The sequence below is a fragment of the Danaus plexippus genome, chromosome 31 (genome assembly GCF_018135715.1).
Source record: "Danaus plexippus chromosome 31, MEX_DaPlex, whole genome shotgun sequence".
NCBI lineage: Eukaryota > Metazoa > Arthropoda > Insecta > Lepidoptera > Nymphalidae > Danaus > Danaus plexippus.
Window position 1 is genome coordinate 1,554,078 of NC_083558.1, and position 22,766 is coordinate 1,576,843.

Sequence of the window (22,766 nt, forward strand, 5' to 3'; positions counted from 1 at the left end):
TTTCGCGTTTTTGTTTTCTGTGAATTAAAAAAGTTATTGCTGTACCGATATTGATGAAGCTCTTGACATTTGATAGTGTTTGGAGAGGAGCAACAGCTGTATGGACGTAATGAAATAAAAAAAATTACCGATATATATAAAATTCATTTATTTTAATTACATTTTAATAGTAGTTATAATGTTATGGCAAGACTAACATGATACAGGTTCTGTATTTAGGACTAAGGGTATATTTTTACATAACCCACCAACCCGCGGCTGAAACGCGTGGCGGTTTAATTTGGGAGGTGATTTATTTAGAGTTTTTTTATTAGCAATAAAGCAATATATAATATATTTATATAGCATATCCGTTATCCGGCATAAAGTGGACCGGAAGTGTGAAGACGGCCACATCCGGTTGATTGTTATCCTTCCGTTTCCTGCACAGAGGATACCTCTTCGATTTTATGTTAAGGTGTACCTGGAATTAATAATAGACATTCACGTGTCCGGACGATACGAAGCTGCTGAGCAGATTTCGATGAAGTTTTGCATGTATGTATAAATGTAAGTACAGAAAAATTAGGTTTTTAATATATGTACCACAGACGGGGATGATATGAATACAGTCATATGCTTGAAAAGGTACGTTTAATTTTATTTCAATTATCCTTAATATCATCATCATCATCATCAGCCTATCGGAGCTCTGCTGAACAAGGCCTCTTCTCGCATGGAGTAAGTTAGAGCATTAACCACCACGCTCGCTCAAGACGGGTTGGCGATTTTAAACCTATAATTTGATTATAAGTCCAGGTTGCCTCATATTTTCCTTCACCATCTATCATTTGTGTCCAAATACTCTTGGAAAGTACATTAACTCGGAAAAAGACCTCTGGGTACTCGCCAGTTGTCAGGTTTCGAAGCCGCACCCTCATGCATGAGAGGCGGACCTTTAACGTCTAGGCCATTATAACTCAGTATACATGTATCTGTGTGCGTGTGTGTGTGTGTGTGTGTGTGTGTGTGTGTGTGTGTGTGTGTGTGTGTGCGTGTGTGTTCCGTATCTCACCTGTCTGTGATGTTTATAGAGGTTCGACTGCTGGGAGAAGGTCGTGGGACAGTACTCGCACATGAAAGGCCTCTCGCCAGTGTGTGTACGGATATGAGACTCCAGTTGGACCTTTGTCTGTGTGTTCATATATATATATGATTCAAACAAAATCATTAAAAAATATAGTTATCTCATAAATCACTACTTTTAAATAACAAATCAAACCTTAGCTAGAACAAACTAACTATTAAAACAAAACACCTTTAATAACTTAAATTCAATTTACAAACAAACAAGTCGCGTTGACAAATACTTTCCCGCGTAAAAGTGAGCCAACCAAACGTCATCGCTTTAACGTCACTTCGGGTGCGTTCGGAAATTTAAAGGATCGGTTCAAATTAAATGTATATAATTTTTGTAATAGATCGACAAAAAAACATTAATAATACATACCTATAAGGCTTTATATATATATATATATATAATATTTTCCTCTGTTTTTCCTCATATATATATACTCACGGGGAACCCTTTGCCACAGTGGTGACACATCCTGTTATTCGGCCTTCCCTTATGCACTGTTCGTATGTGCTGTTCCAGTCCGACCCTGTTCTTGGACGGCTGCAATGAAAAATGGTCAAAACCGAATGATTATCTTGTATATTAAGATATTTATATACTATAAACTTCCCGCACCCTCGAGCTGGCTCACCTTATGGCAGATATGGCACTGGTAGGTCCTGAACAGGTGCTTCTCTTCAATGTGGTCTCTCAGCTTCGTCTTGTCAGCAAATCTATGGTTGCAGTGGTCGCAGATGAACCTTGAAATTGATGTGAACAACCATAGAGATTACGTGGAGAGAGGAGCTCGGACGGGGGAGGTGGACCCTTAAACCTCCACCTGGGTCAAGTCCCAGGCGCTGTTGAAGCTCCTCTCCCCACATGGTGCTTCCATGGAATGATGAGAGGTTTCGTCTCATATATATGTGTGTGTATATAATTCACTTTGATGTTTAGAAAGTTGTTTCGTTTCTTCCCGACCCAATATAAATGTATTTTAAACCCAGCCTCACACTTGAAGCAATTCATGATTCTGTTGAGAGGTGATACAGCAAGGCTTGTGTCAAAAAGGTCATAGATAATTCGCTGTAGTTTTTGGTTGGGCCCATTTAAAAAATTAAGAGCAATAAGGAGGTTTTTCCTCGTGATTTTTTGTATAGAAAACGTAAAAATACTTTTCAAACTAGACAGAAACCAAGCGATTAGTATGGAGATGTGTTTATAATACGCCCGCCAGTGCAAAAACTGTATAACCTATAGATCATGTGCGTGCGTGTGTCTGGGTGTGTGTGTGTGTGTGTGTGGTTGTGTCTGTGTGTCTGGTGCGTAATAGATTATGTGCGTGCGTGTGTCTGGGTGTGTGTGTGTGTGTGTGTGGTTGTGTCTGTGTGTCTGGTGCGTAATAGATTATGTGCGTGCGTGTGTCTGGGTGTGTGTGTGTGTGTGTGGTTGTGTCTGTCTGTCTGGTGCGTAATAGATTATGTGCGTGCGTGTGTCTGGGTGTGTGTGTGTGTGTGTGTGGTTGTGTCTGTCTGTCTGGTGCGTAATAGATTATGTGCGTGCTTGTGTCTGGGTGTGTGTGTGTGTGTGTGGTTGTGTGTGTCTGTCTGGTGCGTAATAGATTATGTGCGTGCGTGTGTCTGGGTGTGTGTGTGTGTGTGTGGTTGTGTCTGTGTCTGGTGCGTAATAGATTATGTGCGTGTGTGCCTGGGTGCGTGTGTGTGTGTGTGTGTATACTAACTTCAATTGATCGCTAGTGACATGTTTCAAACTGTTCCTGAGGTGACGCTGCAACGAACACACAGACGAGAACACGATGTCGCATTTAGCACAGAAGGCTTTACTGCGATTATCCTTAGACTGAAAATATAAACGACAACATCAATGTACTACCAAAAACAACGAAATTATTATCAATTGATACGCTAGTTTTATCAAAAAAAATATTCGCAATTAACATTCACTATCGAAATACCGTTTAGTCGGAAAAAACTTAAATTCTCGATCAAAATAATGAAGAAAGTAATAATGGGAAAATCTTTTTAACGCAATGTTCTTAAAAAAACTTCATAACGAGTGTATAAAATGATATAATTTCTCAAAATTATTTGGCTCACAATTTCATATATATATATATATATATATTTTACCTCATTATGTTTCTTCAAATGCCGTTTTAAACTAGTTTTCCACCTGAATATCTTGTTGCACACGTTGCAGGGGAACTTGTTTTGATACTCGTGAAAAGTCCTGCAATATATAAGGCTGATAGCACACGTGCGGCAACTTAGGCAGTGAACACATACGACGAATCTTGTGATAAAATGTGACGTAGTAAATGTATATAAAGCCTAGGAAGGCTCTATCCATGATAATAATGTCACGTAATATTTAATAAAATTATAATATAGAAGTAAAAATTTGGTGACGAGTACTGATATCTAAAATTATCACATATAAGACGTTTCGGTTCCTTTACAGCAACCGTGATCACGGAGATGAGATACAAAACGTCTGTCACTTGGTTTAAGTTTATATATATACATATACATTAACAAGACCGACAGACAGACGTTTTATATATATATAATATAAAGCAACGCTTAGTATACTAAAAAGTTAGTGTCATTTGAACGTACGCGAGGAAATCTGAGATAGCATCACTGCAATATTTTTTATTTGTCAAAAAAAAACGCGTTTTAAAAATTATTAGCATATATTGCATTCGTTGCACTTGCAATGTTTTTCTACATATTATATTTTATTACCTGTCTTTTGTTAAATAATTTGCTATTACCGCTACAAGTTCATAGTTTAATTTAATTCTTACTTACTTACCACAGTAATCAGACTTTTTGAATTAAAAAAATAAACGTTTCTTTCATCGAGAGACACAGAAATTTCTTATAGGCTAATCTACAAAGTAATGACCTTGATCACCTTGAATATTCCCGATACCTAAAATCGATGTTAATATGTACAGTGTACTCACAACCTGTGATTCATTAGCCCGGCTCGATGACTGAAAGTTTTATCACAATCGGCGCACTCTATCCTCGGTTTGTTAGAGTGATGCTTTTCCTTGTGGTACCTGTGTGTTGCCGCTGAACTGAAACCACGTCACTCGTGTTTATGAACGTAAGAGTATCTGTTTTAATTTATTAAAAAAAAAAAAAAACAAAAAAAAACATCTACTTAGCAACCTCAAACGTGTGGAAAGTTGAAAGCCTGTCAGTACGAGTTCAAATCTACCCGCACATCGACAGTTGTAAGGTTTTTCGTACATGAAGTAAAATGCTAATGAAAAAACTTCCAAACTGTGCGTTTGATCGCGAAAAGTTTTACATAAGTTACGATACAGTAAGTTTTGTAACACTAGAAGGATTTTGAGTTCTCGAACAAAAACATAGTCAATCAAAAAAATACATTTAAACTGTAAGTGTTAACGTGAACGATGGAAACTACTTAAGTTGTTATTAAAATTATAATTTATTATATAATAATATGAGAAATTATCAACACAAGATTACTAATCAGCCACTAACAGAATTACACGTCCCTGCGTTTTTACTAATACATCTATCATTCTATATAACATTACTTGATTGTTAAAAAAATAAAGAGACAACGTCGTAAAATATCTATAGCTTTGTGTGTATGCGTCTGTTTATCGTAAGGTTATAAACTATGTGTGTGTATGTGTGTGTGTGTATACTCACTTAGAAACGACAGCACAGACATCACATGTATACGATTTTATATACACGCTGTGCTCTTTCAAGTGCTTATGTATATCTTTGATAGACGCGCACCTTTCGTTGCAAACTGTACATTCGTAGCTGAAATATATAGGACACGATGGCTCAGATTCACAAGGACATTGCGCGGTCTCTATTTCGATAATTTATTTCTCACATTTAATGTAAATGATTGCAAAATGAAGCCATCATTATCCTTAACCTCGAAAATTATCATAGTTTTTTTCTATTAAAATTAAAACGTTCCGAAAGATATGTTATAATATTTTTTTTTGTTTTGCAAGTATCAAGCGTGACTCACGTCCTCATGTGCCGCCTGTAGTGTGACGTGAATTCATCAGCTGAGGATACGTTTATGTCGCAAACGGAACAGGTATATTTACCTGCGACCTGTAATGTGGATAAGTATAGATAAAGTCACACAAGCAGAATGGGATGTCCGTAAGAGGTCATATTTTTATGAGCTAAGCATTTTGGTAAAAAATAAATGGACAAACATTTCGCCTGCAACTGTACATTTTTATTAATAACTTGGAAAATTCAAAATATCCAGCGTGTAACCAAAGAACGTTTTTGGTGTCACAGGACAAACGCTTCAGACATACCGTACGAGGGTTATTTTTGAACCCTGAGCGTTAATCGCACAGTTAACTCAATGAAGAACGCGGCAAAACAGGAATATGGCCAACATTTCACCCATGGCGACCAAATAACTGAGTAATTTCCTTAAATAACCAGTTTTGAACCTTTATATATATATAACCTATTTAAAAATTAATAGTATATTAATAATGATTTGATATTTTTTTGGAAACAATATCACAATAGTCTTCCATCTTTAACATAATAGATACTTTCACAAAATTTCAGCATTAGATGGCAGGGTTTGACTTTAACTAAATATATATATATGATTAAATTTAAAACCCTTGCAGAATAATTCGCGACTTATTTACACATATTTTGAAATGAATCTACTTCGCGACTTCCAACAAGGTTGCGGTAAGCGTTCAACGCTTCCGGGGAGGGGGTAAAAAGAGACAGAGCGAGAGAATGCAGGCAATCAATTGTGACTTGTAAGCAATGTTAATAAAGTTGGTCTTAAAGAAACACTAAAAATTCCTTAAAAATCATTTTCTACCCCTTCCTGTTTTCGTTCCAACATTACGATGTTTCACTTTTCCCCCGCGGAGGGACTCCGTGCGTAGTTTTATTAGAAAAAATCTCAATCACAGTAAAAGCCATTGCAGTTACAAACACAGTCTTCCACAAATCGCAGAAAACAAGTGCTCATTTGTGAGCTTGTGAATTTATGACTATTTATGAAAATTGGGAAGAATAGTGGTGCCAAAGAGAACCCTTGGGGTGCACCACGTATATTTTCGTTTAATATGAAAATTTATATATTTTTTTTATCTTAGTGAGGTTTCAGATAAGACCTCATTGAAAGCAATGCTCAAAGCAACCAGTAGTACCCACTAATATTTTAAACGCGAAAGTTTGTGAGTATGTATGTATGTTTGTTACATCTCACGGATAAACTACTCAATAGATTTTGATGTAACTTTACATTGATATAACTCACACATTATAATAGCACATAGTGTATAATGTGTCCTTCAGTGCGTGTAGTTCCCGGGAACACTTCGTGACAGATGTATTGTGTGAAGTAACGCGACATGCGATAGATGGCGCTGACGGTCGGTGCACATATATGTCACCCTCTGAATGCAAAACCTAAGTATACACAGACGAAGCCGCTTCCAAAAACTACTTGAATTATATTAATAATCTATACAAATGTAATATTTCCTTACTGATACAATACTCACTGAATGTCTCTTTTCTCTATGAATCTTCAGCGACCTCTGGTTGTTGTAAACCAGTATGCAAGACTCGCATTTATACGGAGAGCTCAAGAAACTCTCCGCGCAGCGCAGTTTCTGTCTCTCCGCTTGCATCTCCTCGTAGGAGAGATGCACAGTTTTGTAGTATTGATTCTTAACGCACTTAGTGTCCTAGGAATTAATTATTCTGGATATAGAAATCGTGGGTAGTCATTTAATTTGTGCTTTTGTTATTGATTTAAATTTAAATTTATATTATTATTATTGTTTATTTTAAATAAGATCTATTTACTAAAAATATTCGTAATACAACCTATTTTTATATGATATTCATTACTTTCGATACAAAAAAATATTATTTGTAATAAAACCTATTTTTACATTATATTTATTACTTTCAGTATAAAAAAAAATATAAATTTTATTAATTTTCGTATAATGAATAACTTACTGTAACCTTGTCCTTCGTGTCTTCGTTATCTTCTTCCATCTTGTTTTCATCAATACTTATCTTGACATCTTTTTTGTTCTTCTCCGAGATGTCTACAAAATTTTATATTCATAAATAACTACTGTTCCCTGTGAACTGTTTTACCGACCGATGTAACTGTTTTACCGACTGATCGGTCGATTTTACCGACTAATTTAAATATTTGACAGATTGACATCTCTATTTGATTTGTTTGACACTTGCATTTATTTGACGCTTACACTTTACAAGTTATTTATTGTTAGATTATAATTTATCTTCACAGTCCACTCGACGAACTCCTTCGTGTTTCCCCCACACAGTACTCAAGGTTATGATTACCGACAAAAAAAACACGTTGACATTGGCATTATATTCCACGATGGCAGTGCGAATGAAGCCATAGCATAAATAAAAAAAAGTCTTTATTATCTTGTACTGAATAACATACATACATATATATATATATATATATATATATATATATATGTGTGTGTGTGTGTGTGTGTGTGTTCGTATACAAACTCCTCTATGTTTTCTTCATAGAGTAAACAGAATTATATGATTCGTACAATAAATAAAAAAAATATATTGTCAAAGTATTCAACAAGTTCAGTGTGAATGAAGCCATAGAGTAAAAAAAAACGATCACAGAACACAGAGTAAGGTCAAGACTTCTAATTACAGATTATAGACCTATTATTATTATTATTGGCATATTGGCTGCGAGAACTGCCTTCAGTATTAACTCTCTCCAGACTAAAAAACAAAATACTAAATAGGTTAGGTAGAGAGAGGAGCTTGGACGGTGGAGGTTAGCGTTTAACGCGTTAGATAGGACCGTTAAACCTCCACCTGGGTCAAGTTCCAGGCGCTGTTGAAGCTCCTCTCCCTGCATGGACCCGGCGCCCGCTCGGTGCATCCACGGAATTGTCAAGTTTCGTCTCCACAACCAAATCTCTCTTACCTTCTCTCCTAAATGAAACCTTGCCTTCATAATTCTCAATTTTGACCTCAATTATTTCATTACTTCCGTTCTCACAGTAATCTTTAACTTCCGGTCGCTTTATTTTATGATTTAACTGTAATAATAGAAATCTATAATCAGTGAGAATCAATGAACGACTGAATCAATCAATGGCTGACCGAATCAATCAATGACTGACCGAATCAATCAATGATTCATTCACATTGGCTAATGTATCTGCTCTAATTAATAGTTTAATAATAAATATCGTAATCAGCATAGAGATAAATTATTGAAAAAAAAATAAAATAGAAAGTTCATAAAGAAAAATTCATAGATTCAAGTCGGGTCAGAATAGCTTAGTAGGGAAACTACGAGATAGCCCATAAGTAGCAGATTCGAACCCAGTTCGTGTTGATAGACTTAACACTATACTAGAATTATATTTTATATTGCATCTGAGATGATTGTACGGGAGAAATTCGGAATTTTGAAGTGAAACTTCTTATGCGACCTCCAACAAGGTTGCGTTGAAATTTCAACGCTCACGGGTGATAAAGAGACGGAGCGGAGAGAATGCAAGCAATCTATTGTGACTTGTAAGCAATGTTAATGAAGCTAGTCTTAAAGAAACACTAAAAAATCCTTAAAAATCAATTTCTGCTGCTCCCTGTTTTAGTTCCGTCATTACGAAGTTTCACTTCCTCCGCGCGGAGGGACTCTAATATTTTTTTATTGCAAATATTTTTTTAAGACAGTGAAGAACTAGTGTCTTATGTGAGACGAAAAATACCTTCTTTCTCTCTCTCTTCAGGGTCAAATTCGATTCATCGACGGCTTCTATTTTCATTTTCTCAGTAAATACATCTGTAATTGAATATTTTGTTATTACACTATATTTTATAGTCTGTGGTCATTTTCTATAAGTATGTGTTCTAAAACGCATCTGTGCAATTTACGTATATATATATGTGTGTGTGTGTGTGTGCCTGTAAGTGTTACTATGTGAGTATTTACAACTACATTAACATGTATGTATGTGTGTGTAGTGTAAGTGTATATATTTAAACCGTTTTTGTCTATGTGTGTGTGTGTTATATTTCTCATAACTTCTCCATACCTTCGCACGGCTCGTTCTTGACGTCGTGTTGGGTACACATCGGATCATCCTCGTTCAAGAACAGACCTCCGTTGTTTGGGATCTGTAAAACCATTTGCAATTCATCTGTATGACGTCACACTCATATATAATAGGTTTGGGAGAGTACACGAACACTACATCAAGAAATAAGCATGTATATATATATATATATCTCTTACCTTCCCCTGTCCTCGCTGTACATCACATATGACCGTGTGGACCTCTTCGAGTTCATGTTCCAAGTCTATATTAAAACTCTTATTCCTCGGAGTCAACTCATCTAACAATATAAAAATTAATTAATTATTAATTGACCAAACTAATGATTAAGTCAATGAGTGAATCATTGACTGAATGAGTGAGCGATTGACTCACTGGAAACTGATGCCCTATTTAATAATTTTATTCATTATTTAATCATAATGTTTGGTGTAAAATTTTTGAGAATAAACTCAGAATATGAATTTAAGATACAGATACAAATTGCAAAGACGAGTAACAGATAAAAATAACATTAGAAGAATTTGAAGGGTAGACATTTGTTAGGATTTCCATTAAGCATATATATATTACCTAACAGCATTTTCTGTAGATGAAAAATTTGACAACCCTGTCAAAACTAAGTCATACAAATTTATCCAGTCATTGAAAACTAGCACTAATAAATATATATATATATATATATATATATATATATTACCTTCGTCAATTGCAAACTTCACATCTTCAGGCGGTATATCAATACATAATTGTTTAGCCAACTTCAACCGTGGAGATCTCGACACATCACTTTGCAGGCATTCATTGAAATTCTGCGTAAAAATAATTAATAAATATACAAGAAAAGTAATAACCACACAGTAGTATGCACACAGAAATATTATAAACATCTATAATAATTTTAGTTTCGATAATTTGATATGATCTTGCAATTTTCTAATTTATATCAATAAAAATATCAATATTAAAAACTCACCTCCTTAGTATAAGTTTGTAGTATCCTATATGAGTCTTTCACTTGATCTCTGAACGCCACCACTCTTTGTAACAGGGATACACACTCCCAACAGAGCCATGGGGATGGAAGGTCTACATTCAACTAGAAAATAAATTAATTGTAATTATCCACTAAATAAGTATTCATTGAAGCAAAAACTTTTAATATACTTAAAAAAAACATTAAGAAGGTTTTATTGTATCTTATACACTCAAGAAACTTTTCTATCCATAAAAATGTATCTTTAAATGGTATAATAAATAAATATGTATAATACATATATATATTTCTTTGACTTAATGTAAGTAATAATGCTAACTTACAGGAATTTCTCTGAGTAAATCTAAATAATACTGCTTTAATCTTTCTTCCTTAACCTCTTGGATACATCGCCCAACACACAGACATGACATACACAATAAATTATTAAGAATTCCTTCCTTTATTTCCATTTTAATATAAAAATTATTTTAGCTCTGAGGATCACAATTAAAACAACAAAACTTTTTGGAAGAATATACAGTTCATTGCTTCTATTTGGTGTATGTATAGTAAAAAAATAAACAGTGGATTTTTTTTTTAATTTTCCCAGCCAATAATACGATTATCGGTAAAAATATACACAATTACATTATTATATTAATTAATAAAATACTTTCATTATTTATTTGACTCTAAGGTGTTATTGCGCATATTTAAAAAATCTAATACTTCGCTTTATAGGATACGTTAACTTATTTTTATGAACACATATTTAAAAAGTTTAATTTAAAAAATAAACATAAACAAAAACACTGATTTTGTTATTTGTATTAATTTTTAGTGATGTACATGTTGAGTGAATGAATGAATGTCAACTTGAAAAATCGATGACAAAATGTTTAATTACCGGTAAAAATATATATTTTTTTAAATATACGTAATTAAATAATAATGAAAAGGAAGTAAATATTGATAGATTTTAATGTTATTATATTGAGTTGTAAGCTTGTTACAAACGAAATATTATAAACGTTATAACGTATATAAATTGCAAATTATAATAAATAAATATTAAATAATACAAAATATACATTAAATTTAAAGTAAAAATAAATTCTAATAATAAAATTAATATTATATATTGATATTTTTTGTACGTGAAAGGTGGCAAACGAGCAGACGGCCTACTTAATGGGCAGTAATCATCGTCGGCCATGGACATCCGCAACATCAACATCTCTGTTGTGGATGCGTTGTCAAACTTGGTTATTGAGGAAAAGGGAGGGGTGGGTATTAGGAAATGGCAAGAAAAGGTTGGAAACAAGGAAAGGTAAACCGGCTCTCTCATTCATCGGACGAAATGCAGCCATTGAAGACTACTTCACGCTGATCTTCTGCGAGAGAGTGGTACTTCCCCAGTTGAGCCAGCCTATGATCCAGATGTTACTTGACCACAGCTAGGCCTCTACCACCTACCAATTTCGAGCTCTAGATCTGATTGAAGTAGATTATTATAATTAGAAGAAGTTGCACTGCACACATAATGAATATCACTTTCTAAACCATATATTAAAATAACTACTAATTGCTTGAGGATTTTAATTTAATTTATAGAAAAAAAAAATTAAGTAATTTATATTTTTTTATAAGTAACATACTAGATAATGCCTGATTATGATTATATGATTCTGGTCATAGCAAGTGATTATGAATCTGCACATTCTTAACTTAAAGACATCTTAACTGTAAGTGGAAGGAAAATCATATATAGACAAATTCTTTTATACCTTCACTATAAGTATGCAGAAGGTAAATCTATAAGGAAAGAAGATGGGCGGCTCTTCAAGAATCTGGTTGTTCTATCACATGCAGATAATTAAGAAAATTTGGCAGAAGGTGCCCATTTATGACAGCGGTAGTCCTCATGACTCGTACATTATAGAAACCAAATATCTGTCTCAATGTAGAGATATACACTTTTGCACATACATTTTAGAACAAAGTTGTTAAATAACAGCTCGGAATAGTAATAATATATATATTTGTATATAAAACTGGCTCTGTCAGATTTAACTTTTTATAAAATACACCTAATGTAAAAAAGGTGTTAGGAGTTGGGCGTAAACATATAAATATTTTCCCTCACTGATATCGAATTAAAATTTAGTTTTATAACTTAATTATTTAAATTTGATATATACATTTCTAAACGATTATTCCATAATTTAGATTAAATTGCGAGGTAAAAAAAAAATAAGTAGATTGGCCTTATATACAGTATGCATGCCTGTGTATGTTGAAAAGAAAGTAGAAATTATCTTTGAATTTTAAATTAACAGATTGTTATATATATGAATTCGTAAATTTTGTTATATATATGATTTAGTAAATCAATTTCCATTCAAATGTACTACTGGTAAATATATTATAAATTATCAAAAGCATTGAAACTATCCGATGATTTTTTTTTAGTAATTTTTTTAGTAATGCCAGAAAATTATTTGACATTTGCATTACTTATTTACCGGTTTCTTAGTATCGATTGCCGGTTTTTTGGTAGGTTTGAGGTGTTTAAAATAATTGAGACTATAAACCAGGTATTTATTACAATATAATACAATAAAAAATACAGATAACCTACGATTGAATAATACATTTATACATTTATAGCGAAATTATTACGTCCCAGATTTTGAGCTAACAGATAGATAATAAAGTTAAAATATGCTGGTTCACTTATCGTAATGTTTCTATGGAGAAAAAAAAAAATCTTATTTATACAAAACCTATAACGTAACGTAACGTAACGTAACGTAAATATTTTTTAAACGTATGTAAACTCTTACTATCCTTACCATAGGCTCGATTAAATTTTTACTGCACACATTTTCACACGAAACTATCAATGTGGGTATGAGAGAACTCAAAACGGACAGTATTCGGTACTGATAGTAAGGATGATGACTTCCAAAAATAACATACATAATCGTCAAACTTAATAAATATCCCTTTTATTTTTAATATAGACCTTTTTTACATATCTTTTTTGTACATATTTATATTTTCAGTATTAATATATTACAGCCATCCGTTTGTTCTTTGACCTCGTAGTCAAAATCCACTTTCACCCTCGGCTTCTCTATACTTAATTGTATTGATTTCTTGATGTCCTTCGGTGAAATGCTCGGTTTGTACTGACCGATCTTAGTTTTCATGATTTTTCTTTCATTCCTCGTGCGTTTCTTGAGCTCAGCCTCGGGGAAGTTCTTCACAACGAAATCTTTGTATTTGTCGTTGAATGTAGTCTGATCTTTGGCTGTGTTTTTTACCGATTCAGTGATATCAGAGTCGAGTTCGGCTAATGAGAATGAGTTCACAATCTTCGGTGACGGTACATCACATGATAGTTTTGGCCGTTTGATGTCACCAGTGTCATGACCCAATTTCCTCTTAGTCCCAGTATCCTCTAAGGCTTCAGATATTTGGGAGTCGGTCATGATTTGGTTGCTATTAATATACGTCGAGGCTTTCTCATCATGAACGTGCATCACAGATGATAAATCCATAGCTTTCAATAATAACAGCTTCAGGGTCGCCTCACTAGCCTTTTCTGCATCCGCTAGAATACCTTGCATTAGAGTTTTGAACTGCACAAACAGTTCGCTCTCTTCCTTCTTTATTTCTGCCACTTTTTCCTCTTCTACGACCGCAGACTTCAGATACTTCTTATAATCCTCAGGATTGTATTCTTGGAACTGGTGTTTGTGATGATTTTTATAGTAACTGACCTCAAGTCCCTTGGATATGTCCTGAACAACTAACATAGACGGACACATGTACGATGTATTTGACCTTTTTGGTTTTTCCTTAATGCTGTTACATCGATACCTTTTCGGATCACTATTCTCTACTTCAGTGTAATTCACACTAGTTCTCTCCTCCATATCTGTCTTCCATTTTGTGAATTCTGAAAGTTATCGGAATCAATACATTTAAAGTTAAATGAGCTTGCTGTAACATAAGTGACTTGCAAAGTCCCTTATAAGTTACTACTTACATGTAAAATTTGTCTCTTATTGTCAAGAAAAAACTTATATCAGGTAATTTGATGGGCTTTACATAAAATTTTATCACTAAGTATTTATTACTAAGTAAAATTAACACAATTCTCCAACAGAAAATTGATCTTTTCAAAGAAACTTACTTTTTTTAACCTAGTCTTAGTTATAATTCACAAACTATCTTGATATCTTACACAACAGCCAGATCTCAAAGAAATCTTAACAGATTTTAAAATATGGTTTCCTATTTTCATTGAAATTCAACTAAAAGTCACATCAATTACCATCGTCTGTCGGGAAGATCACACTTTCTTTCTCGCTGTGCGTTCCGAGCACATGGTCATCAAAACCCTTCAGATTAGTGAACCATTCATCGCAGGCCGCACACATATATGACCGGGTCTTATCCTCCGCGGCCTGATTGGTTTCACAGTCATGTGCTTGTATTGATTTCACTTTACGATTACATTTCTGGCACAGCTCTAAACGTACCGGCTGTATGAGATCTGGTGAGTTTGGTAAACTGAAAATATATAATTTTGACAATCAATAAAAATTGTATGACACATATATGACAGTAGGACACTATAGCTCAATTGACAATGCAACTGAAACACAATATCCTGTGGGTTACGGGTTCAATTCTGGCTTGTGTTGGTGGTTTTTTTGGGAATGCTATGGCGATTCAAGTTACACACTAACTCCAGCGTACTTCTAGAATCTAAGCGATATATGTTATTATTGTAGTGTCTGCTGTAACTGTTCTATTCATAGTATATTTAGTTGTAAGTATCAAGAGATTTACTATAAGTTATTAATCTACCCACATTATACGTCACTTCATAAAATTCAACAAAAAAGATCAAGCATCTCCCCGTTATTGTGGTCGCAGTAAAGGTACAGAGACGTCAGTTTATGTAAATATTAAATAATAAAAAAAAGGCCTAGTATCCGAAAAAAATTAGTTTCATTTTGATGTGTACACAAAAATATTATCATTACAGAGCGAGTATGACTAACACAACCTTAGTGAATTAAAAACATTTGGATTAAAGACATTGGGATTTTAGTGTAAATAAACCAAAATTACCCCAAAAACTACAATTTTTCTTACTGTTTCAATGGTATTTCAGGTTGTGATAACGGCAACACTAGGATTTAGCAGCCCGTTTTATATATTTTCTTATAAGAATAGTATACTATTGAGACATTTTGATAATATCCCTGTACCTTATGAGTTAATAATTTCAAAGACATTTTGTATAGTATACATCAGACGGTCAAAGTAAAGCGAGCATCTAAAAAATGTTATAAATGAAAAAATTTGATCCCACCATAATATAGATTGTTGTAGATATAAATCATTCGGTATAAAAAACAAATCGAACGAGACAAATATGCGTTCAGATTCCAGAGCCACACTATGGCATATGTTTTAAAATTAAAAATTTGTAAGAACGTAACTCATTAAACTAAATATGTACAAAAGTACATATTTTTACTACTAAAAGTACTATATATATGTACTTTTGTACAAAACTACATATACATAGAACAAAATCATGGATATTTTTTTTAACTTCTAATGTAAAGGTCTTGGTAATAAGACTTGGTGAAATAATTTATTATATATATATATGCATTTTGTTCCAAGTCTAAGACTTCAAATTGGATTTTCTTATATATAAAATTTAATTCCTATTAGTTAAGATTTCAACAAAGCTTTGTTTGTTTGTTTTGATCGAAGCAGTAGAATTATTAATAATGCATTATCTAAATCTTTCTCTTGTTGTTTGTATATAAATATCAGAATTAAGATGTGGACTAAAAGCCTTAAAGGTTAAGCACTGATCGTTTTAATTGCAACCTATGAGGGGCGAAACTGAACTTAATGTAACTTTATACCAGGGTAAGAGAAATATTGTAAAATTTAAGGTAACCGAAATCGATTTCGGACAATTTTTATGATATCTCCTGCAATAACTACCAAACTAAGCACAGACGGGAAAAGATCGCACAAGAACTCGTTTGTTTGACTTACACTTTAAATCCCTGTTTATTAACACAATGAAACTTTACTATGTGTTTGTGTGCGGGAAAATACGTGAGAAACAATCTGAAACACCTGGGGCACTCGAACTGGACTTTAGCTTTCTCGACCTGATCCTGTTTATCAGTCTTCTTGGGTTTGTCATTTTCCTTGATATTCCTCTCACTGCTTCTCTTGGCCGCCACTTTTGACGGGCTCGCCGCTTTTTTGATCGGCTTGGGCTTGGCTGTTTTACTTATTTTCACGGGTTTAGCCTCTTGTTTCGTTTTCACTTTTAATATGTTGTGAGCTGTGCGCTGGTGTGCTTTTAAAGCATCCGGACTCATTAACTTACGCCCGCAAAGATCACATTTAAAAGCCTTGCCTCTTTTTCTCAATCTCACTGTGGATTTAGTCCCCATTTTTTTAAGTTTCACATCTAATATAGCTTTAGTTTTCGTATTCAGCGCAAATGCGAGATGACGCGCTTTGACAGTTATAACTTGTCAATTTTGTTTCTCTGTGTTATAGTGAATGTGATTTTTTTTTAGATTGTGCATCTCTTAATTCCGCAAATTAATAAAATTTCTACAATAAGGACATGCGCCGAGTCGTAAAAACTAAAAACAGATTTGGCTAATACATTCCAGTAGCCAATATACGTAAGTTGTCTATAGTGTAAACTGCACTCAATAAAAAAATTAAATTAATTGATGTCGAAAGATAACGAGTTAGTGATGTGCATAACATATTAATGAAATAATTCGTAATTAAGAATATATAAATTATAAAAATATTTAAAGATATCTCATATTTTTATTGATTATAAAAATACCAGACGAAAAAAACACATACCGAACATAGATTAAACCGGTAAAATATATTATCTTTTTATTTATTTCAAACGAATTGCAAATGTAGATGATATCCACAGACAATACGCATTATCAATATGTAAACTAGTAGAAAATGGAATAAAACTTGTTATTCTTTGGAATAAATAGGTATGTCTCAAGACATTTAATTTTTGACAATTAATATCTAATAAAGAATATAAAACTAGGGATTATAAAAGGTCTTAAAGAAAATAAATTATATTCAATTTGTTAAATTGTAATATTATAAATTATATAGGTAAATCAACAGTATTTTATTAATCTTTCTGAAAGATAAAATCATATTTTTTTATATCAAAGTTAGCGAACGATCAGACGGTTTACATGTTGAAAGGTAGTATTTAACCGGAGTTCCAAAACATATAATATTTTAACACCAAAAAGATGAAAAATGAGCAAACGAACCACTTGATCATAAGAAAGTAGGAGAGAAAGAGAGTGAGTCGGTAGATTCCAAGCACATTCGCGTGATATTCTTGCTATGCAGCGAAGTAAGCAGTGTGAGCGTCGTGAAATACGTACTTGTAGTTCTATATTAATTTATTTATAATATTCATATTTTTTTTTAGTTTCAATTGATACACATATAAGTTAATAGACATATATAATATTCTTGCTAAATAATTGCATATACAATATTGCAACGCATTGTACAAAACACGACAGTATATTGATTTCTACTGAAATAGTTATGTTGCGTCATAAGGAAAATATTTTATCCCTACACTCAATATGTACTCTCATATAGTCTTGTCTATGGTACCAATTTGATGTAATGGCATCTTAAATATAAAAAATGATCGCTCGAAAAGAAAACTAATTATTGTTCATGGTGAAATAGTAAGTAAATATGACAGAGTTTTCAAATGTGACTTTTTATACATATATATTATCAATAAAACAAATAACCAATTTAAATACTTTATTCCTCTACAGTCGCCACTCCCCATAATCTAATCTCGTCCTCACAAGCCGTCAAAAGTTTATTTGCAGTCGGATGATGACTCAGAGACACCACCGGCTTGTTTTTAATGTGTGTAAGCTTTTGAGTACAATTACTAGAAATCAAATCCCAATAGAATATTTCTCCGCTTGCGGAACCGGAAATGATGTGGCTATCGCGCTCGTTTACCGCGTTCTCAAGCATGTAGTCTTTGCTTTCATGTCCCGAGAATGTATTGAGAAGTTCACCGGTGTCTTTGTCGAATAATTTTATTGTGCTATCAGCGCAACTAAGCAAGTAGCACTGACCGTCGTGAGTCATACTAGCGTATGTAATAATGTGGCCGATATAGTCTGAAAACATTTTGCCAATGCGCAAATCATATAATCTCATGTGACAATCTACAGACGATGTCAAAACTTCGTGGTCGGTAACCTGCACGGAGGTTATAGTATCTTTAGCGTCTTTCAAAATCTGTACAGGCTCCTGTCTTCTGCTTACTACGTCCCAAAAACAAACCGTATTGTCTATGGATCCCGACACTGCCATGGTTGATTCTTCGTTAAATTTGACACAGGTTACGGAACTGGCGTGACCTCTATAACGTCTCATTGGTTGTCCCGTGGTCACGTCCCATAGTATAACAGACTTATCCGCACTGCATGAGATTATGTGGCTGCTGTCACAAGATCCCGCGGCGTCAAGCACTTCGTTAGCATGTCCACCGTACGTTTTTAGTAACAACTGATTTTGAGGATTCCAAAGTTTGATTTTCTTGTCGGCGCCACATGATAAGCAATATGTTCCATCTACATTGAAACGCACAGCTCTAACCGCTTGTTGTTTGCAATTTATAGTCGCTATCTGTGATAATTCACTGTTTTCGGCCATAATTTAGGCTATATTATTATTTACATTTGAAGACATTAGTTTGACGTAACTTTATCACTTATCACAGAGTAATAGACGACTCGTTCCATAAGCATATTCTTCTACATTTATATGAATTATATAAATTATATAATAAAATAAATAATTAATAAACTAAATAAACAATATATCTCAAATTTTTAATTATATTAATATATATGTTTATATAGTAAATAATTTTATATTGGCAACAATATCTTCAATGTAATGTCATTTGTCACATCATGTTTATGAGTTGTTAATTATTTCAAGTAAGGTGTATTGTTTGTAGTCCGTAACTGTTATATTTTCCAATTCTCAATATTATCTATACAACAGCATAACGAAAGTTTTTAATGTGCCTTAATACAGTTAACGTGAGATATGGAATGATGTTATAAACACGATCCCTATTGGAATAAGAACACCATAACTTTAAGCTCCACAGGTATGTTTTCGTATTTGATTAACATTAAAAAAATTGTCTCAATCGAATATAATATAAATATATATTTCGGTATGAATTTTTACGTGCTTATTATGCTATATTATAGTGATTTTTGATTATTTTTACACAAAGTAGACACGTTATTGTGCCATACAATGGTGACAATTGTTTTGACTTTGAGACATTTTTATATGTAAATTAGATATGCCTGTATAAAAAAATATATTTGATATGAAATTTAAACAATACGATATTATACACAGACAAAATTACAGCTAGTCAGAGCTAACTCATTTTTATATGTAAATTGTAATAAATGTGAAGGACAATTTGATTATTATTCGTTGCACTCGCTTACACAAAATTCACGAGACTGAGAAAGCTTTTATAAATAGTAAGGAAATAATGGTGTGTAAAAAGTTTAAAAAAAAAAAATACTTTAATCGGAAACAAATTTTGTATATTTATTTATCATTTAGGGTGTCTGCATCTTAGGGTTAGTATAGTACAGCATAGCTAAGACATTGCTATTCATCCCTCTGTCACCAGGTTTATCTCATGTACCAAGATAGTTACCGAGGAGAAATTTTCATAGACAATGTATATCAGAATGAAATGATTTTTTAGTAGGGCTTATTTAGGGATTATTTTTAATGTTTTAATACATTTAATATCTAGATCCTGTTAGGCCCTACTGGTTCAATTCATATTTGGTTAGGTACACAGAGGAGGTTGGACGGTGGAGGTGAGCATTTAATGCGCATTAGATAGGGGCCTCTTAAATCTACACTTGGGTTGCAAGTCCCAGGCACTGTGAGGCTGCCCTCCCCGCAACGGGATGGACCTGGCACTTAGTGTTGAAAAATTTATATTGAATATAATAAAATCGAAATTTTTTTTTGCGGCCTATTCAAAAAGACGCATATTATAAGTTCTACCTCAATGTGTTTCTGTCTGTGTCATCCTAGCTCTCATAGGGATGGACAGATTTCAATGTGGTATCTTCATGCAATAGCCAGTTTCCTGGCTAAGGTTTTTAGCTATCCTTAATATCAGGTCTATTCCATAATTCTTTTCATTCAAATACAAATATTAAATAAATAGGAAGGCATGCAGGCAGTTACTCATTAATATAATGTTAGCTTTTCTTTATATATTAACACATTCCGTCATGTCTGTATCTATATATATATGTTACATTAACTCACTCACCGTTTTCAGTCACAACTATGGCAACAGTACAAAACCTAGAAACTAAATGTAGAACACTCCGCTCTGACAGTATGAACAATGAGATATCATCGACATCCAGCGAGGAGGGATCCTCGGATCCTATTGTGAAGTTCAACAACTTCTACAAGAGCAGTTACAAGGAATCCGCATCCGACAACGAGATAATCGTATCAAAGCCAATCCAGAGGAATTGTTACAAGTCCCTCGGGAACATAGCGGATTATAATGAAATAAATCACAATACCATACAGAACAGCATCAGTAATATAGATGTCAGCCTGCACAGCAGCGAGATAAAGAAGTTCGAGTCTCTAAGGATACCTATAGTAGGCTATGAGGTGATGGAGGAACGAGCTAGGTTCACGATATACAAGCTGAAGGTGGAGGATGATAAGCGGGACCAGTCCTGGCTGGTCTTTAGGAGATACACGGACTTTGTTAGGCTGTACAATAGACTGAAGAATGAACAGCCAAATATTATGCTCCCGTTGCCAGGCAAGCGCTGGTTCAGGGACAATTTCGAGACTGCCTTCCTAGAGGAGAGGGTGAGGGGCTTGCAGGTGTTCGTCAACGCTATTCTAAGCAAGCTGCCGAATCACAAGATCGTAAGGGAGTTCTTCTGTCTAGATGAACCGCCGCAGGTGTTCAGTTACCAACCGGAAGTCCAAGCTGTGTACGGAGCCTTGGAAGACTCGATAACGACCTTGAAGGTCCAACTCAAGCAGAAAGACGCGACAATAATGCATCTCACGAAACGCCTGGCCCTTCTGGAAAGCCAGATCAAAAGCTGCCCCACGTGTACAAATAAAACCGGTAATTAATGTGATTGTGAAGACAATAATTGTTTATACGGAAACTATATTTTAAGTGATAATTTAAAAATTTTTGATAATTTTAGTAACATATTGATATACCCTCAATACTATTTCGGTTTTTTTCTAAATGTCTCCGTTTGGGAGTTATATTAAATTAAATAAAAAATGAATTTAGTATAATAAACTACTTTTTCTCTTTAAAAAGGTCTGGATAATGAAAAATATTTTTTTTTAAGCAGCGAACCGCTTCCACACTCTCGCCTTCAATAAACATGTCATAAGCCGGTAGTGTTGAGGGGTCATAAATTTATTAATAAACATATATATATTCATTAGTACAAAATAGCACATTATTTTTTCACTTCACCATCCAGTATGGGAAACTGAACATTACTTTTTTGTATACAAAAAATATTATACAATATGAATTTTAATTATACAACCTGTTGGTGTATAACTGTTAGTGAAAATAATGTATAACTCTTAATATAGTACTGTTATTAGATTCATATAAATTTTTATATATTGATCACATAGATTTTTAAATATACTTAAGATACTCAAAGAACCATTTTTGTTATTCAGCATTTCTTCAAGCATTTTATTATCTGTGGTACAAATTGTTAGTGATATACGAATTAAATGAAATAATAATTAAATTTATTTAAGTTTATAATGTGGCCTTAATTTTTTTTTTTAATTGATATTTTATATGAATAGGTGCTATTTGTCACTTAGCTTAAGCATTTTAATGTGATGATATTTTAATAGAGAACAATTTTTTATCTGTGGTTTTATTTTGTTGACATATTCCCAACTGAATTGGCGCGAAAAGTTAGAATGTAGTTTTTTTTTTTGAGTAATGAGTCGTCTCGTAATTTAAAAATCACGAAAACAGTTATAAAAGTAGTGTTAAATTCGTGATAACGGTTAAAATTAATTAAAAAGCATTCCTTGCGAGTTAATCTTTACAAGTTATGTTTCATTATGAGTGAAGTAAAAATTCCAAAAACTTTGTGTGAGGTTGTGATCAGAAAATATTACTGCATTTCCTTTTTTGAGGTAAAAAAAAAATTAAGTTTTGTTTTTGATAAATGCTTTTGCAACTATGTTTTTGAAATAACTATTTTTTAATAACCAAGAAGCATTCCTCAGGAAATAAAATAGATTTATCA

The 22,766-nt window shown here is 33.3% G+C and overlaps 4 protein-coding genes across 6 annotated transcripts; 1 reads left to right on the forward strand and 3 right to left on the reverse strand.

The window, feature by feature from the left end:
- Nucleotides 1-313: 313 nt before the first annotated feature.
- Nucleotides 314-11,064, reverse strand: LOC116778434 (zinc finger protein 626-like). Its single transcript, XM_061525806.1, has 18 exons — nt 10,599-11,064; nt 10,255-10,377; nt 9,979-10,090; nt 9,458-9,558; nt 9,258-9,339; nt 8,931-9,004; nt 8,138-8,252; nt 7,153-7,244; nt 6,687-6,872; nt 5,156-5,244; nt 4,816-4,935; nt 4,089-4,205; nt 3,247-3,346; nt 2,838-2,956; nt 1,749-1,857; nt 1,559-1,657; nt 1,055-1,171; nt 314-463 (listed from the first exon to the last, which is right to left on the reverse strand). Exons 1-18 carry the CDS (start codon nt 10,725-10,727, stop codon nt 338-340), a joined length of 2,010 nt encoding a protein of 669 aa, XP_061381790.1. The 5' UTR covers nt 10,728-11,064; the 3' UTR covers nt 314-337.
- Nucleotides 11,065-12,841: 1,777 nt separating this feature from the next.
- Nucleotides 12,842-17,006, reverse strand: LOC116778418 (uncharacterized). Of its 2 annotated transcripts, none has more exons than XM_032672419.2 (3): nt 16,444-17,006; nt 14,603-14,841; nt 12,842-14,224 (listed from the first exon to the last, which is right to left on the reverse strand). In XM_032672419.2, the coding sequence occupies exons 1-3, from the start codon at nt 16,767-16,769 to the stop codon at nt 13,314-13,316; spliced, it is 1,476 nt and encodes a 491-aa protein (XP_032528310.2). In that variant the 5' UTR covers nt 16,770-17,006; the 3' UTR covers nt 12,842-13,313. The 2 variants fall into 2 exon arrangements, with proteins under 2 accessions (XP_032528310.2, XP_032528309.2); XM_032672418.2 differs by having other exon boundaries at nt 16,360-17,006.
- A 1,146-nt stretch (nt 17,007-18,152) lies between these two features.
- On the reverse strand, nt 18,153-19,149 carry LOC116778416 (WD repeat domain-containing protein 83). The gene has a single exon (XM_032672415.2). The coding sequence runs from the start codon at nt 19,075-19,077 to the stop codon at nt 18,166-18,168; it is 912 nt and encodes a 303-aa protein (XP_032528306.2). The 5' UTR covers nt 19,078-19,149; the 3' UTR covers nt 18,153-18,165.
- On the forward strand, nt 18,770-22,376 carry LOC116778417 (sorting nexin-16). 2 transcript variants are annotated; one of them, XM_032672417.2, is made up of 2 exons: nt 18,770-18,912; nt 20,765-22,376. In XM_032672417.2, exon 2 carries the CDS (start codon nt 20,773-20,775, stop codon nt 21,595-21,597), a length of 825 nt encoding a protein of 274 aa, XP_032528308.2. In that variant the 5' UTR covers nt 18,770-18,912; nt 20,765-20,772; the 3' UTR covers nt 21,598-22,376. The 2 variants fall into 2 exon arrangements, with proteins under 2 accessions (XP_032528308.2, XP_032528307.2); XM_032672416.2 differs by lacking the exon at nt 18,770-18,912 and adding an exon at nt 19,326-19,543.
- Nucleotides 22,377-22,766: the final 390 nt, after the last annotated feature.

Excerpts from the sequence above, each read along its gene's own strand:
- LOC116778417 (XM_032672417.2), top strand. The coding sequence starts at position 20,773 with ATGGCAACAGTACAAAACCTAGAAACTAAATGTAGAACACTCCGCTCT.
- LOC116778434 (XM_061525806.1), bottom strand. The coding sequence starts at position 10,727 with ATGGAAATAAAGGAAGGAATTCTTAATAATTTATTGTGTATGTCATGT. Across the intron at positions 4,936-5,155 it reads TACAGGCGGCACATGAGGAC|CTACGAATGTACAGTTTGCA; the intron begins GTGAGTCACGCT and ends TATATATTTCAG. Across the intron at positions 1,658-1,748 it reads AGTGCCATATCTGCCATAAG|CCGTCCAAGAACAGGGTCGG; the intron begins GTGAGCCAGCTC and ends TTTTCATTGCAG.
- LOC116778416 (XM_032672415.2), bottom strand. The coding sequence starts at position 19,077 with ATGGCCGAAAACAGTGAATTATCACAGATAGCGACTATAAATTGCAAA.
- LOC116778418 (XM_032672418.2), bottom strand. The coding sequence starts at position 16,769 with ATGGGGACTAAATCCACAGTGAGATTGAGAAAAAGAGGCAAGGCTTTT. Across the intron at positions 14,842-16,359 it reads AATAAACAGGGATTTAAAGT|TTTACCAAACTCACCAGATC; the intron begins GTAAGTCAAACA and ends ATATATTTTCAG. Across the intron at positions 14,225-14,602 it reads GATCTTCCCGACAGACGATG|AATTCACAAAATGGAAGACA; the intron begins GTAATTGATGTG and ends GATAACTTTCAG.